Source organism: Meleagris gallopavo, chromosome 1 (assembly GCF_000146605.3).
Source record: "Meleagris gallopavo isolate NT-WF06-2002-E0010 breed Aviagen turkey brand Nicholas breeding stock chromosome 1, Turkey_5.1, whole genome shotgun sequence".
NCBI classification, from domain to species: domain Eukaryota; kingdom Metazoa; phylum Chordata; class Aves; order Galliformes; family Phasianidae; genus Meleagris; species Meleagris gallopavo.
This window is the reverse complement of record NC_015011.2, coordinates 44151610-44165758: the sequence shown is the minus strand read 5'-3', so window position 1 is coordinate 44165758 and position 14149 is coordinate 44151610. Positions and strand designations below refer to the sequence as shown.

At 37.7% G+C, this 14149-nt stretch overlaps 1 protein-coding gene across 3 annotated transcripts in view; it reads left to right on the top strand.

Annotated features, from left to right (window-relative positions):
* The window catches only part of CDK17 (cyclin dependent kinase 17), a 53460-nt gene extending 42390 nt beyond the window's left edge, over nucleotides 1-11070 (top strand). For all 3 annotated transcript variants that reach the window (XM_010709354.3, XM_003202152.4, XM_010709358.3), the window contains 9 exons: nucleotides 644-706; nucleotides 3651-3774; nucleotides 5065-5185; nucleotides 5636-5733; nucleotides 6047-6152; nucleotides 6884-6926; nucleotides 8122-8212; nucleotides 9006-9083; nucleotides 9299-11070. In XM_010709354.3, the coding sequence (XP_010707656.1) occupies nucleotides 644-706; nucleotides 3651-3774; nucleotides 5065-5185; nucleotides 5636-5733; nucleotides 6047-6152; nucleotides 6884-6926; nucleotides 8122-8212; nucleotides 9006-9083; nucleotides 9299-9336 (762 nt within the window). In that variant the 3' untranslated portion in view covers nucleotides 9337-11070. The remainder of the gene's footprint in view (nucleotides 1-643; nucleotides 707-3650; nucleotides 3775-5064; nucleotides 5186-5635; nucleotides 5734-6046; nucleotides 6153-6883; nucleotides 6927-8121; nucleotides 8213-9005; nucleotides 9084-9298) is intronic.
* The last annotated feature ends 3079 nt before the right edge of the window (nucleotides 11071-14149 follow it).

Genomic DNA, 14149 nt, shown 5'->3' with positions numbered 1-14149 from the left:
TCACAAGGTGGGTTGAGGGGACAGCTCTGAGCTCTGCTCTCTCTAGTGACAGCAACAGGACCCAAGGAAACAGCATGGAGCTGAGTCAGTGGAGAGTAAGGTTGTATGTCAGGAAAAGGCTCTTCATCAGAGGATGATCAGGCACTGATGTAGGCTCCCCAGGGCAGTGATCACAGCAGTGGTCACAGACCTGATGGAGTTCAGAGTGACTTGTCCAAACACTTCTTGATAGTATGTAAGCATAGTAAGAGGATTGAAAAAAATTTACTTCCAGTGTAAGTGGAGAATGTAGCAGTTTCACTTAAAAGAAGAAAAAACATCAAAATACAAATTGTGGCACACATTGGGCAGAAGGTAAAGAAATAACAAGTAACATTGCCTAGAATAATGCACCTCGATGGAAAGCTTGGGTGGTTTTGCCCTCTGAAAAGACAGTTTTCTCCATGTTCAGACTTCTGTGGTTTGGTTGTTTTTTTGTTTGTTTTTGGGGTTTTGTTTTGTTTTGTTTTTTGTTTTTGTTTTTTACCAAGTACTGAACTTCAAAAAACTCAAGTTTTCTGATGAATGATTTCTTGTAATAAAAAATAATGCTCACATAATCTGTTGTCCATAATTTTATTGAAAAGTAATGATCTTTTGACAGGACAAGGATCTGAAGCAGTACATGGATGACTGTGGTAATATCATGAGTATGCACAATGTAAAGGTGAGTATTCTAGTGAGCTTTCCAACTTTCTCTGTTCTGACTGAAGAATTTCAGATAACTTAATAATCAGGAGCTATAAGATTTAGAGCTTTCAAAAAAAAAACACCCTTCTTTTGACCATTGGACCTGACTCAACTATATTTAATCAAATGGAGTCTTTCTTTTTGCTTTTGATAACCTTTAAGTGTTTAAAGCAATAAAAAGAATGTATATAACTTTATATAGGATTTCATCCTCTTTGACATTACATATTTAAAACAAAAATTTTCTTAAAAATAATATATTCATAACTGTATTGACATCTTTCCATTATTGTGTACTCACTGAGGTAAGTCCTTATTTTGGTCCTCAAAGTCTGTGTACTCAGCAAGGAAAATGTGACCTCAGTCATGATCGTTGGTTTGGATTCCTGTGTTACTGTCTGTAACACAAGGAAGATGCTTTAATTTGTATTTAACAATAAATTCTCCTCTTCATTGGTAATAAAACAAATTATTTTATTTAAGATTTAATTGACGGTCACTTTTAACTGTAGCTGTGGCTGCGTCCCATGACTCAGTTCCAAATCTGGCCTGGTGAGACTGACTCAGTTTCAAATGTCTCTTCTAAAAGCAGTTTGTCATTTGGAAATCTAGGATATCTGTTTATGTTTTTTAATACTACAGCTTTATGAGCAGGATAAGAGAGGATAAGTGGGCAGTAAGAAACCGGATGAGGTTCAACAAAAGCAAGTGTAGGGTCTTACACCTAGGGAGGAATAATTGCATGCACCAATACAGGCTGGGGGATGAGCTGCTGGAGAGGAGCTCTGCAGAGAGGGACCTGGGTGTCCTGGTGGACGACAGGTTGGCCGTGAGCCAGCAGTGTGCCCTCGTGGCCAAAAAGGCCAATGGCATTCTGGGGTGCATTAAAAAGAGCATGTGTTCTGTTGTCACATTAAATACTCCTAGAGAAAAAAAATCCTCCTGGCCTAATCTGTTGCTTCCTTTGAGAATCTGTGAAAGGAAATTATTTAATTTATATCTACTTCAGAGAGACAACATAAAATATAATTAAGCTTGTAAGAAGTAGTGCTTTGAGCAGAAAAAGTAAAAAAGAGCTGTAAATGGGAAGCTGACTGCTTACAGGAGTGCATTTAAGAGTTCAGGTAGAATCTGCTTGTGATGATCTGAGCTAAGTGGAGAAAACTGTTTTTCCATGTTTGCCTGAGGTTTAAACTGTGCCCTAAGACCATATTGATATGGTCACTACCTTTGGCACCAAAACAGCTGCTTAACTATGGTAGCTGTAAATGCTTAGAACACAATAGAATCACAGAATGGCCCAGGATGGAAGGGACCTCAAGGATCATGAATCTCCAACCCCCCTGCTACATGCAGGGCCACCAACCTCCCCATTTAATACTAGACCAGGCTGCCCAGGGCCCCATCCAACCTGGCCTTGAACACCTCTCTGGGCAGCCTGTTCCAGCACCTCACCACTCTCTCTGTAAAGAACTTCCCCCTGACATCCAACCTAAATCTTCCTTCCTTCAACTTAAAACCATTTCCCCTTGTCCTTCTGTTATCTACCCTTTCAAAGAGTTGATGTGATAACTGTGGCAGTTGGGTTTATTATTAATATTCAAGAGACTTCCTTGTCACTCTTTCTGTCACATTTCTCACCTAATTTTATATTTCCGAGTTGCAACAAAATGAGGATGTATAATAAAAAAATGTGTGTGATCTCAGCGGATACTGCTGTTTGAAACAAAATTATGAGCTTGTATGTATTGTCCTGTGAATTTAAAGAAAAATCCATGCCAACTGTCAGGAAGATCCACAATTTCTGTAAAATAATCTGCATTACCCTCTTGACCAGCCCTTGCTGTCTCAGTGCACGCTAGGAATGGCTATTGATGCCTACAGCAGGTCTTTAATACCACGTGGGAGTGGCTATCCTTGCAACAGTACAGTCTTGAGTAGGTTGAACAAAGCTATTTGATTTCTCTTCAAAAAAAGGAAGAGAGACGAAATCACTACAAATTTCATTTTTTCTCAGGTAAGCAGATCTGCTGAGAACAGATGCATGTAAACTATACCTGCTGTGTGTATTTGTCCAGCTTAGAGAAAAAAGAATTTTTAGTGTTACCTGGTACAAAAATAAGCTGAAATGTTAGGAAATGGTCATATAAAAAATTGATGCTGGCAAAAGCTACCCAAAAGTCTCGTGTTCGAATTCAGACTTTTTATATCTACAGAAACTGTAATGCTAAAGTAAACTGCTTTGGCTACCATTGCTAAACCTTTCTTCATCCCTTAGTACCTCTAAGTCTACATATATGCAGCATTAATATGTATGACTGGAGTTGCTTGGCTGGCTGGCTTTTGCAAAGGACCAAAACAAACCTGTGTGTATCTAGGTGAGGGGATGAATATAAATGCCAGAGGCAGTGGGGTTGTGTCAGTAATCTTCATTTCTCCACATTTCATGAGCTTGTGAATCCTGTTGTATTTTTCCAGTAGCCTGCCAAAATATTCTTTGCACAGTGTCGCACAGTTGGATGGAAAGAGGGCTGAGCTGCATTTTAATAAGGGATCCTGTGGCAGAAAGTAACTTGAATATAGTCAGAGACAGTTACCTTTGAAGACATTAGTGTGGGAAACAGCATTGGTAAATGCTTAAAAAAATAAATAGCCCTGTGGTTCTCTTCAATTATGCAGAACAAATCTCTCAAAATCTTTGTTGTAAAGTATCATGGAAAAGCAGAACATTAGCATAAAAGGATTTTAAATCTGATACTCAAGAGTGTGCTCATATGGGAAGTTAATTCACTTCTTGAGAAGTATTTTTGTCTTGCTTACAGTACGACTTAACTCTGCAGTGCCCAAGTAGAGTTCTATAGTTAATGTAATCTGAGGATTAATGTTTATGGTCTTATTTATTTAAATGTTCTCTTTTATAGCTATTTTTATACCAAATTCTTCGTGGTTTGGCATACTGTCATAGGAGAAAGGTGCTACATCGAGATCTGAAGCCACAAAATCTACTAATTAATGAGAAAGGAGAACTGAAGCTAGCAGACTTTGGTATGGACTGGAATTCTTCTGTAATAAATACTTTCTTTATTAAGCATTGGGAAAACACTGAATGTAAACTATATAGAACTTTGAAATCTTTTGAAACTGGGAATGTGTATTTGCACATTTGCACTGTGAAGACTGGGAATATGAACCTAGGAAGTGTATTAATCTTCTTTGTGCATCCCTGTCAGTTTAGAAGGCTGAGATTCAGGACCTTGTTGCTGTATCTCAGGAACCAGAAAAAGGCATGTTCCCTAGTCAGAATCAGTAGGGAAGAGATTTGCTGTCTGTGATGTAAAGTAGCTGCACTGTCTTTCTTGTAGTAGCTTCTCAACTGTAGCTGTGAGATCAGCATTGATGCACATGGTTGCTACCCAAGACTCTGTCAGTTTTAGTGTTCTTTAGAAGATGATAATTAGTCTGTTTATTACTTCAGTCATGAATACAGATATATTCCACAAACTGTTTTAGTTTTAGTTCCTGTCTTTCCTTTGAATAAGTTGAAACAGTCATCATGGTTGCTGGAATTCGTTTGAATGAGGCAAAGGAGAGAAGAGTATGCGATTGCACCTACAAAGAAAAGATAAGAACATCAAGTCTGTAGTAAATTTGTGTTCTCCAAAAGTGAAAGTCTTTTACAGGATATTAGAAAATGTACTTATAGATCAGACTGTTGCTTGAGGTTTGAAATTAGTCTTACTGCTTTGAAATTGGCACTTAGTCACATCCTTAAGTAGGAGCTCAAGTTCTTTTTCCTCATGCTACATGGTAACTCCAAAGCATAGGAGTAACCAAAGTGAGCAAGAGAAAAGGTCTGTCTTCATTTGATATTGTTAGGTGCTGCTCTATCACTTGAGTGGTGCAACAAGTTCTTTGGGGGTTTCCAGTGAGTGCTTGCAGTAGAGCATGACCTTCACAGTTTTCTTTTATTTTTTATGTCAGGAAAGTTCTTAAAGAATTGGGTGCCACAAGGGGTTTCACAGATCATGAGGGATGATGCTTTGTTGACATAATGCTTTGTTGTTTTGATGTAATGTATAGAATTAGTGCAGGTTTTGATCTGCTTACTTATCTTCTATGCTTAAAAACACTTCCCATTATGTTAATGCACATAGTGGGAGACAAATGACAGAAGTTAGGACTCTTTAATTGAATATAATTCAGAAGGTATTTAATGGGTATATTAAGGTTGATTTCTCTCGTAAAAATCCTTTGTTAATTCCATGCAGAATAAGATTTAAGCAAAGTAGCATTGCATAAAAGCAGCACATTACCCCTTATTTTCTTTTTATCAAGGATTGGCTAGAGCAAAATCTGTTCCTACGAAGACCTATTCCAATGAAGTTGTCACGTTATGGTACAGACCACCTGATGTTCTTCTCGGATCTTCAGAGTATTCAACTCAAATTGACATGTGGTTTGTGCAACTTTGTCAAGTTTTAAGTTTTCTTCTCACTCCAGCTGAAAAGATGCCAACTCTTCATTTCTATATAGTAGCATTCAAATACTAATTCTTTGAATTTTAGAAGCCTATAATCAAGTTAGGTTTCAGAGAAATTCTGAATGCTGAGTAACTTTTTATTACTTCGAGTTAACATGCATCAGGCTGACATTTCTAAGGAAAAAAAATCACACATAATGCATGGTATTTACTGTGAGCTACAATACAATTGACTAACTTGACATCTGAAGGTATATTTGGTCTTTGGCAGTTCTTTTGTTGATGTATATCTTCTTTCAAAACTATATTTTTAATAGCAACATTTTTAATTATTTGCTTATATTTAAGATCTAAGTTACAGAAGACTTTAAGAACCGAAAATTGCTGGTTTTTTTCTGATTTATCTTTGTCTGTGTTTCTGTAAAGGGGTGTTGGATGCATATTTTTTGAAATGGCATCAGGAAGGCCTCTCTTCCCAGGTTCGACTGTTGAAGACGAACTGCACTTAATTTTCAGGCTTTTGGGTAAATACGTATTTCTAACAATACATATTGTTAGGGCTGTAAGTTTATTCTTCTAAATGCTCTTTCTGTGAGAACTGTACATCTGTAAAAAAAAAAAAAAATGGTATTTTACATTCCATTGTATTTAAGGTGAATGACTGTATGCTTGATGAAGATTATCAAGCTGAGTGCATAGATGAGCTTGTACAGCATTGCCGTCTCTTTTCCTGTTCAAACTACAGGATTAAAGTGTTTATTTATGTAGAATTTGTTTCTTTTACAGTTTGGTGTGTTTTGTTTTCTAAGTTTAATTTGTTGTTTCTTTTAAATACAGGAACCCCATGTCAAGAAACATGGCCAGGCATTTCTTCCAGTGATGAATTTAGAAACTACAACTTTCCCAAATATAAACCACAACCCCTGATCAACCATGCACCAAGGTACTTTGTGTTTTACTAACAGAATGTATGCATCCCTGTGTCTTTGAATATTTGTAAATGTGTGAACAAATTTCCAAGTATGATACACCAGTTGCATTACTGTGGCAGATATTAATGCAGAGCATAATCCTGGTACTCTGTGCTTACTTTGTCAAATATCACTCAAGGCACCACAGCTCCATAATGACCTATAGAACTATAAAATCCCGTTAATAATGCCTGCATAGTGGGAGTATTCACTCAGCACTTCCAAATTCTCCTCTGCTATATAATAGGCTCATTGTTAAAATGGCAAGGTTTCTTTGAGCAGTCTCTTGAAATCATTCTAAACGTTATGAAGAATTTGCAGGGTCTGCATCAGTATTGTTAACACCACAGAGATTATAAATAAACTGTATAACAAAGCCTAACACATTTTTAATGACTCAGAAGAAAAAGATCTAACATTGTGTCCTTACAGTAAATGACCTGGGTTGACCTACTAAACCACAATGCAGAGCTCAAGAGTTTTCTGTTCCCAGTGTTTTCCAGATAGTCTTGTTCTGAGATACTGCTACTTGTGTGTATACGTATTCACAAGCAAAAAAGTTGTTCAGATGAAAACATTCTTGTGTTCAAATTTAATTTTAGTTCTAATATCATTTAATGAAATCAGTTACTTTGCAGATTGGCTTTTGTAAATATAGTTCAACAACTGTTCTAATTTTTTTTTTAAATATTTTTCTTTTTAGGCTAGACACTGAAGGAATTGAATTGATAGCAAAGTTCCTTCAAGTAAGATGTGTTTGTGGCTTTACTTTATATATGTGCAAGTTTAGAATGTTAATATATTATGTTTAAAAAAACATGTATTGCAAGCATGGCAACTGTCAGACGTAAGTTGAAGTGAAGCATGCTGCTGAGTCTGGAGTGGATACAGATATGGGAAGAATGAGTGTTAGGCTGTATGTTTACAGGAATTTAAAAGCTGATGATTTTGGTTGTAGTTTTGTTGGTGGTGGGATTTTTTTGCTTTTGCCAGAGGCAATTTTTTTCTCTGATTACTGTTAGTAAAAACGTAAAATCTGTAAAATTCTGTGTTAGCCATTCTCTGAAAAACTGAAGCACTTTTGAACTTATATTTGAACAGGATTTTTGAATATAGATGTTACGTTTCTGTAAAGACAGACTTAGCTTACCACTAGAGAAGCAGATACTAAGGTGTAGGGATACTCTTTGATCTGTCAAACTGTCTGTATTAAAAAGGTAAAGTAGTATGTGGCTTTAATTTTTGAATCTGCATTAAAAAAGAGCCTGAAGCAAAAGGAGGGGAAGCAAGATGGAGGACTGACTCTTAAGTGTTTGAATAGTTGGAGAAGTCCTGTAGCTTCACTGTGTTAAAAAGCATTAGTCTATTAGGAATTTGGTTACCTTGTTTTGCAGCCATTCTATATCAGGACTTCATCTATTTGCATGTTGTGTTGAACAGCACTTGCAGTTGCTGTTTGAACTTCGTTCTTAATTGTGTGCACCTTTTTTAATGTCTGCATCTTTGTCCAAATGTGCCAAACGCAAGGTTTCAGTGCACTGACAAGACCATGTTGTCTAGAGTTTCTTCTTATGCAAAATACCGTAGCATAGTCCATCTGAAGTAGAAAACTTTTGTGATCTCTTGCAATAGCATTTCACTCCCGTTTAATATATAATCTAATCAGTGTTACAACTCTAAAAAAAAGTATATTTTTAATTTGTATCCATTTATAGCAGTTTATTTTTTAAAGTATTTTGTCAACCATGCATGTATGTTGATAATTCTAATCTAGACAGCATATGCTAGGTGTTTCATGTGTGAAATAAAAGTGGAGAAAACAAAGATGTCCCAGTGAGTTGGTAGGAAAGATTTGAGCAAGTTGAACTCTTCCTTTGGTCAAATGACTTAATGCAAAGAGTTCTTTAATGAAAACCAACACACGTCCTTTTATGTTAATAGTATGAATCAAAGAAGAGAATTTCAGCAGAAGAGGCCATGAAACATGCATACTTCAGGAGTCTTGGAACAAGGATACACACTTTGCCTGAAAGTAAGAAGAGTAATAAAGTAGCAGAATATTGTTGAGATAGTACGTGAAAGCTGACTGTGTTACTGTACTGGATCTTGGTGGGGTGGAGTTAGTTTGTGTGATAGCAGCTTGTATGATGTTATGTTTTATGTATTTGTCACAGAAACATTGCTGATAACACACCAATGTTTTATCTGTAGCTAAATGATGTTTGCACAGCATTGAGGCCTTTTCTGTTTCTCAGTTTCTCCAAGGCTGGGGATAGGAGAGTGTGTAAAAAGTGAGGGGACATGTGAGACAGATTACCTCAGTTAAGTAAAGAGATATTCCATGCCATAGGACGTCATGCTCAGCAACAAATAGGAGAAAGGGCAGGGGAGTTGTTAGGGAAGTTAATCTTCTCTTGCATAGGAACTGGCCAGGCACTGGTCTGCACAAGAGGTGGCAAGTGATTGCCTTTGCATAGCTTGTTTTGTTCTCTTTTCTTTCTCTCTTCTTCAGCTTCTCTTTCCCTTATTAAACAATTCTAACCTCTGTCCACAAGTTTTCTTGCTTCTAATCTTTCCTCATCTCCAGAGTGGAAGTGTGGGGAACTGAGCAAGCAACTCTATGAACCCTAGCTATCTATCAGAATTAACTCACAAGAACTTAATGGAAAACTCTTTATCTGTTACAGATGACCAGTGTATATTGACTTAAATGTGCAAATAGAAAAGGGATTTTTTTCACAGAAGCTGCTAAATTAAAAATAGAATTTGCTCAGTTAAAGCATTGTTGTGTTTGAATATAAATTAATTTATTTCTTACACTCCAGGTGTTTCAATATTCAGTCTAAAAGAGATTCAGCTGCAGAAAGACCCTGGCTTTCGAAATTCCACTTATCCAGAGACAGGTATGGAAAGATAAATATCTTCTCATAGCTGCAAGTTGCTTGCTAATTCAATGAATGCAGGTAGGAGGGAAAAAAAATTAAAAAAGATCCTGCAATGGTTGCAAAAGGCAGAAGGAAAGGCTGTTGTCTTGATGTAGAAAGCCAGAAGAATAGTGATTGAATACTCTGTTGTGCGAATGTTTAAGTTTCTCACCATGGTCCACGTTCTGTTGTAGGACATGGGAAGAACAGAAGGCAGAGCATGCTTTTTTAAAGTGGGCGGTCCAGAGTCAAGCCCAAGCCTATCCTCTCAATCAAGGACTCGGATCTGAAGGCAGTGCTCTCTTCTGGTGGACTTGGAATCTCAGTTTGTCTACACTGTCCTCTTCACAGTGGAGTCTTTTTATTTCCAACCTGCAGATTATGTTTTTATATTTGTTGTCACAGTGTGACAATTTTTTGTACAGTTGGTTTTAAGGTCTCCTCTGCCACTAGAGCCAGTAGGTTACAGCTGTTGATGTAACTGTAGCTGCAATTTTTGTGCAGGACTGAGAAACACAGTGCATTATTTATTGCGGAATCATTGCTGCTAAATAACTACTGTCTGTATAGTTAACACAACAGTTCCATGCCTGAAGAAGTTGCAGTGGCTTTATAATATGTGAATGCATCTGTTTCTCTTCATAAAATGTTCTACTGCTGCGGGGTTTTTTTGTATTTCGTAAACTGCAGTGTTTCCTGGAATGTAAGCATAGCTTTGCTTGGCTATAGGTGAACCATCTTTAATGCTCTGAGTTCATGGCACTTAATTCCTTATTTAACATTGAAAGTATGTGTTGAAATAGTTGAAAAATTATAATGCATATTATGTTTTTGAAAAGCACACGGTGTGAAAGTTGATTCAAACAAGTGAAAAGTAACTGTTATTTGCTCTCAAATCCTATACTAGTTATTGATGAATTAGAGCATGGAGACTGGATGATATATTTTGTCAGGCTTACTCCAGCATAAGGTATTTGCACGTTGTTGTGCATATTGGGCCTGGCAGAAGCAATGACTTGCAGAAGCAATGACTTTTTTTACCTTGTTTTTAACTTAGGAATACAAATAGTAGAAAAAAAAGAAAAAAAAAAAAAAAAGATTCATACATGTTGGACCCTGACTTACTTTTAAAATTTTGAATCTTTTCATTACAGAGGAACGGGACGACTAATTACAAGAATATGGGAATAATGTGATGTTTTCCCACCTCGTTTCTCTCCCGTTTGTGCATTATTCACTTGAAATCAACTGGAAAGATGCAAAAGATGCAAGTTTGTACTTGATAAGAACTCACTATGCTAGAAAACTTTTAAAATGGGAACTTAGAGAGTTTTTCAGATCTTAGGTGTTATCTGTTTACCAGAGACAGTAAACATGTTACTACTATGCTTATGCATCTCAGTGAGTATCATAAGTACACCCTTGGTGATGGTTACAGTATTTTTAAGCATTTGTGTTCACCTTTATGAACCTATTTGTTTAGTGCATCTTAAAGAGACTGTAAATCTTTATTGGTATATTTTGAAATGGTCATGTAAATCTTTGGCTGGTATATCATGAAAATTGTCATAGGTAACTTAATTTTTCCTGACATTCACTGTAAAACATTCAGGGGTCCTACCATTTCTGTTCAGGAAATCTTGTAGTTTATTGTTATTTAACAGTATTAAGTGAATTTTTGTATATTTCATTTTAACTTTATTTGTGAATAGTGATCGTGGCATGTTTGGGGGTGTTTTATTAATATTTCATCGATACTGGTAAATTTGAATTGGGATTTTTTTTTTTTATTTTCTGAAAGAGAGGAATTCACGTGTAATGGTGACTGTTGGACCACTACTGCTTTTCAGCATTTGTAAACCGGTTTTACGTTAAATCTTGTAGACCTAACAAACTGCTGTTATTTCTAACTGACCGACCTGTATTAATATTGTACTTTTGAAAGTATAAATATTATGTGGAATTCTTTGGTTTTGTTTTGAAATTTATAATAACAAAGGCCCTGTGTTGTTAAAAATACAGACTAGTGAACTTGCAGTTCCTGGGGCGTTGTTGGAAACTTAGCTAGATCCATGTGCTTTGGGAGTCAGCGGTTTCACTTGAGCTGCTTACGAATTCTTGCAACAAAGAAGTGGCAGTGAAGGTGGCATGACTCACCTGCATTTGAGGCCGTTCAGGATCGTACCATAATCATGGTCCATAGTCTAATTACTAGCAGTCAAGTCCTGCATGTCACCTGGGTTCGTAAGTCTTGCCTAGCTCTAGGGAGGTGATACGTGTCTGGGATACATGGATTGGTCTCACTGATAGCAGTGGGAGCATCTTGTGTGTGTGTGTCAGGGGCAGATTTGGCACCAATGAGAAACCTTTGTCCTGAAATAGTTGTTAATATATTTTTTATAGTTGATACGGATCTGATCTAGATTTTATACTGATTAACTTTGTAGGAGATACGCTGTAGATGTGATGGTGTTGAAGGAAGAAGTATCTGAAAAACAGCTTTTTTTTCTACAGAAGTAGTGATGATATAGAGTAAATGTTCATTGTGAATAAATGTGGGGTTTAGCATTTCTAGAACACAATAATATTTTCTAGGTCATAAAAGAACAACGATAATGTGATGCTAATGAGTAAAGGACTTAAAGGTTTAACTGGTAAAATGAAGTGCATTAACAAATTTGGAAAGGGATCAGCTGCAGCTAACAGAAGGAGGTGTCCATTTTAAGTAGGCAGTCAGGTTTGTTGTTACAGGTGAAAAGATATTCCATAAAATTAGAGCATTCTGCATACGTAGAGATTTTTCAAAGGACCTACAAGTGAATTGGTTTGCTTCGTTGGGAGGTAGCCTTAAGGAATGCAACTTGGCATCTGCAGTCAAGCCAGTTTTGTTGGAGTCTTTTTTTTTTTTGTGGTCCATAATTCCTGCATCAGCAGAGACAATTGTGTAGCAGATGCCTGTTTGGGGCAATAGTGAGTGAGTCTGAAGTCACTGGGCACTTCTCTGACATTGTTTTGGTGTAATTCAGCACTCTGTCACCTGTCTGACTGCATCAGGCACTACAGGCTTGGTTCCACTGTCGCTGGGAATGCAGGGAGTGCTGATCATTTGGGAAGAACCTCAGCCATGATGAGAACCAGGCAGATGCTCTGTAAAAGTAGTTGACTGTCAAGATTTGGTGCGTCGTCTTCTGCCTGAAGATGGGTGATCAGTTAAGGAGAAATGGCCTGCGAGTTGTCACTGATCTAAAATAATCATCTGTAGAAGATACCCGTTGTATCCCTCTACCTGGAGGTAGAAAGGGTGAGGTGCGTGTGTAGGGGTGTGTAGGAAGAAGGTGGCTTTAGAGACCAGAAAGAAGCAGGTGGTAGGAGGTTGTGTGCTCATGGCAGGTGAGGGCTGAAGGGGAGAAAGGGTGGGTGGAGGATGGGGATTTACAGGCTGGGAAAGAGTGAGAAATGGAAGGGAACAACCCAGCTGCACGGCAATGCTCTAGTGAAACATGCATCTCAGCACAGCTGTGTTATTTTTGTGCTGCTTTACCACAGCATTAAGTAGCCAGAGTGTATCCCTGAATTGGGCAATAAAAGTTAAAATAAACAATTATTAAAGAATCAGCGTACTTTGTATCTGCAAATCATTTGAAAAGCTGCAAGGTAGCATTCTTGGGGCTGCTTGCTTGTTCGCGTGAGTTTTTCGATTCAATAAAAGCACATTGTTTCTGTTTTGCAGTGTTAAGATGGAATTAAGGTTAAGAATACATTCAGTTATTGAGGACAAAATATATGAAAGGCATGTTGTAAATATCCACAAGCTAAGTATTACAGAGCCAAGAAATACCCAGAATGCAAGTCAGACTTGAAAGAAGTCCAAACAAATTAGGGTATGGAAATGCAGAGCTGTAGCCTATGGCAACACTGAGAAAAATCACACCTTAGTTGGACAGCGTGTCCCGGATATGTTCATTTTGTCTGGTCACTGAAAGGCAGAGATTAAATTATTTTTTGTACCTTGTTCGTGCATTTCAGTTCCCTTTTTTCCCTTTTGTGATGTTTGGATCTTTATGAAACAAATGCAGGATCTTTATGAATTTAACTTCGGGCTTTCTTTCTACACTTTTTCCCTCCCCTTCCACAGACTGGACTGATAGAGATCTACTGTTGCTCTGTGGCCCACAAGGGTCAGCACTTGTATCTCACCAGCAACTAATTTAAAAGCTTGACATGAGAACAAACACAGGCTGTAAAACAGAATGGAAACACTGTACAGGTGTTTAGCTAATTAGCCCAGGTTTGATTTTGGAAAGTATGATAGACTAGGTAGATACATGGCCTTGCCTGTGCAGTTTAGTCACGGCGACCAATCTCTTGTTGTAGGCTGCTGTGGAAGTTTTTGTTGGCAGGACTGGGTTTAGAGTTCAGCTATTCCAGATTTTTTTAATCTTCCATGTTTTTCACTAGCCCGTACTGCCTTTCCCTCATTAACCAGGAAGATTGATGTCAGTGGAAAAGTGCATACATACATTTTTCCATTATTTTCACGTGCTCTCTGAAATGCCGTAACTCATTCAAGTCCTGTGATTTCTGAGCCAACTTAAGATGCGAATACGCACACGTGCACAGACTTACTGATGTAAATAGCTGCTCCATTTCTCATCCTGGCTGCATCCTCCAAAGTCAGTTAAGAAGCAGTCCTGCCGAAGCAGATTGCTTTTATGGTCCTCCTAATGAAATGCAAGTCTTGCTTGGCTCTCAGGCCATACCTCGAAACAATTTATTTCTCCTTCATTGTTGCAGTGGGATCTTCTTGCTGATGGAGATGCTGTGGGTTGCAAACCTGGGAGGATACACTTCTCTGTCCAACATGCTCTTGCAGAACACCTCCCTCCATGCCTCACACAGCAGTGCCAACGCTGCTCGCTCCTCCTCTTCACACCTCAAGCTCATTTTTTCAAAGGCTTAATTTTTTTTCCCACTTTTCCATGTCCTTTTCTTTAATCTGCAAAAGGTGGAAGCTGGCCTGGAGCTAGATTAGGAATAATTAAGGT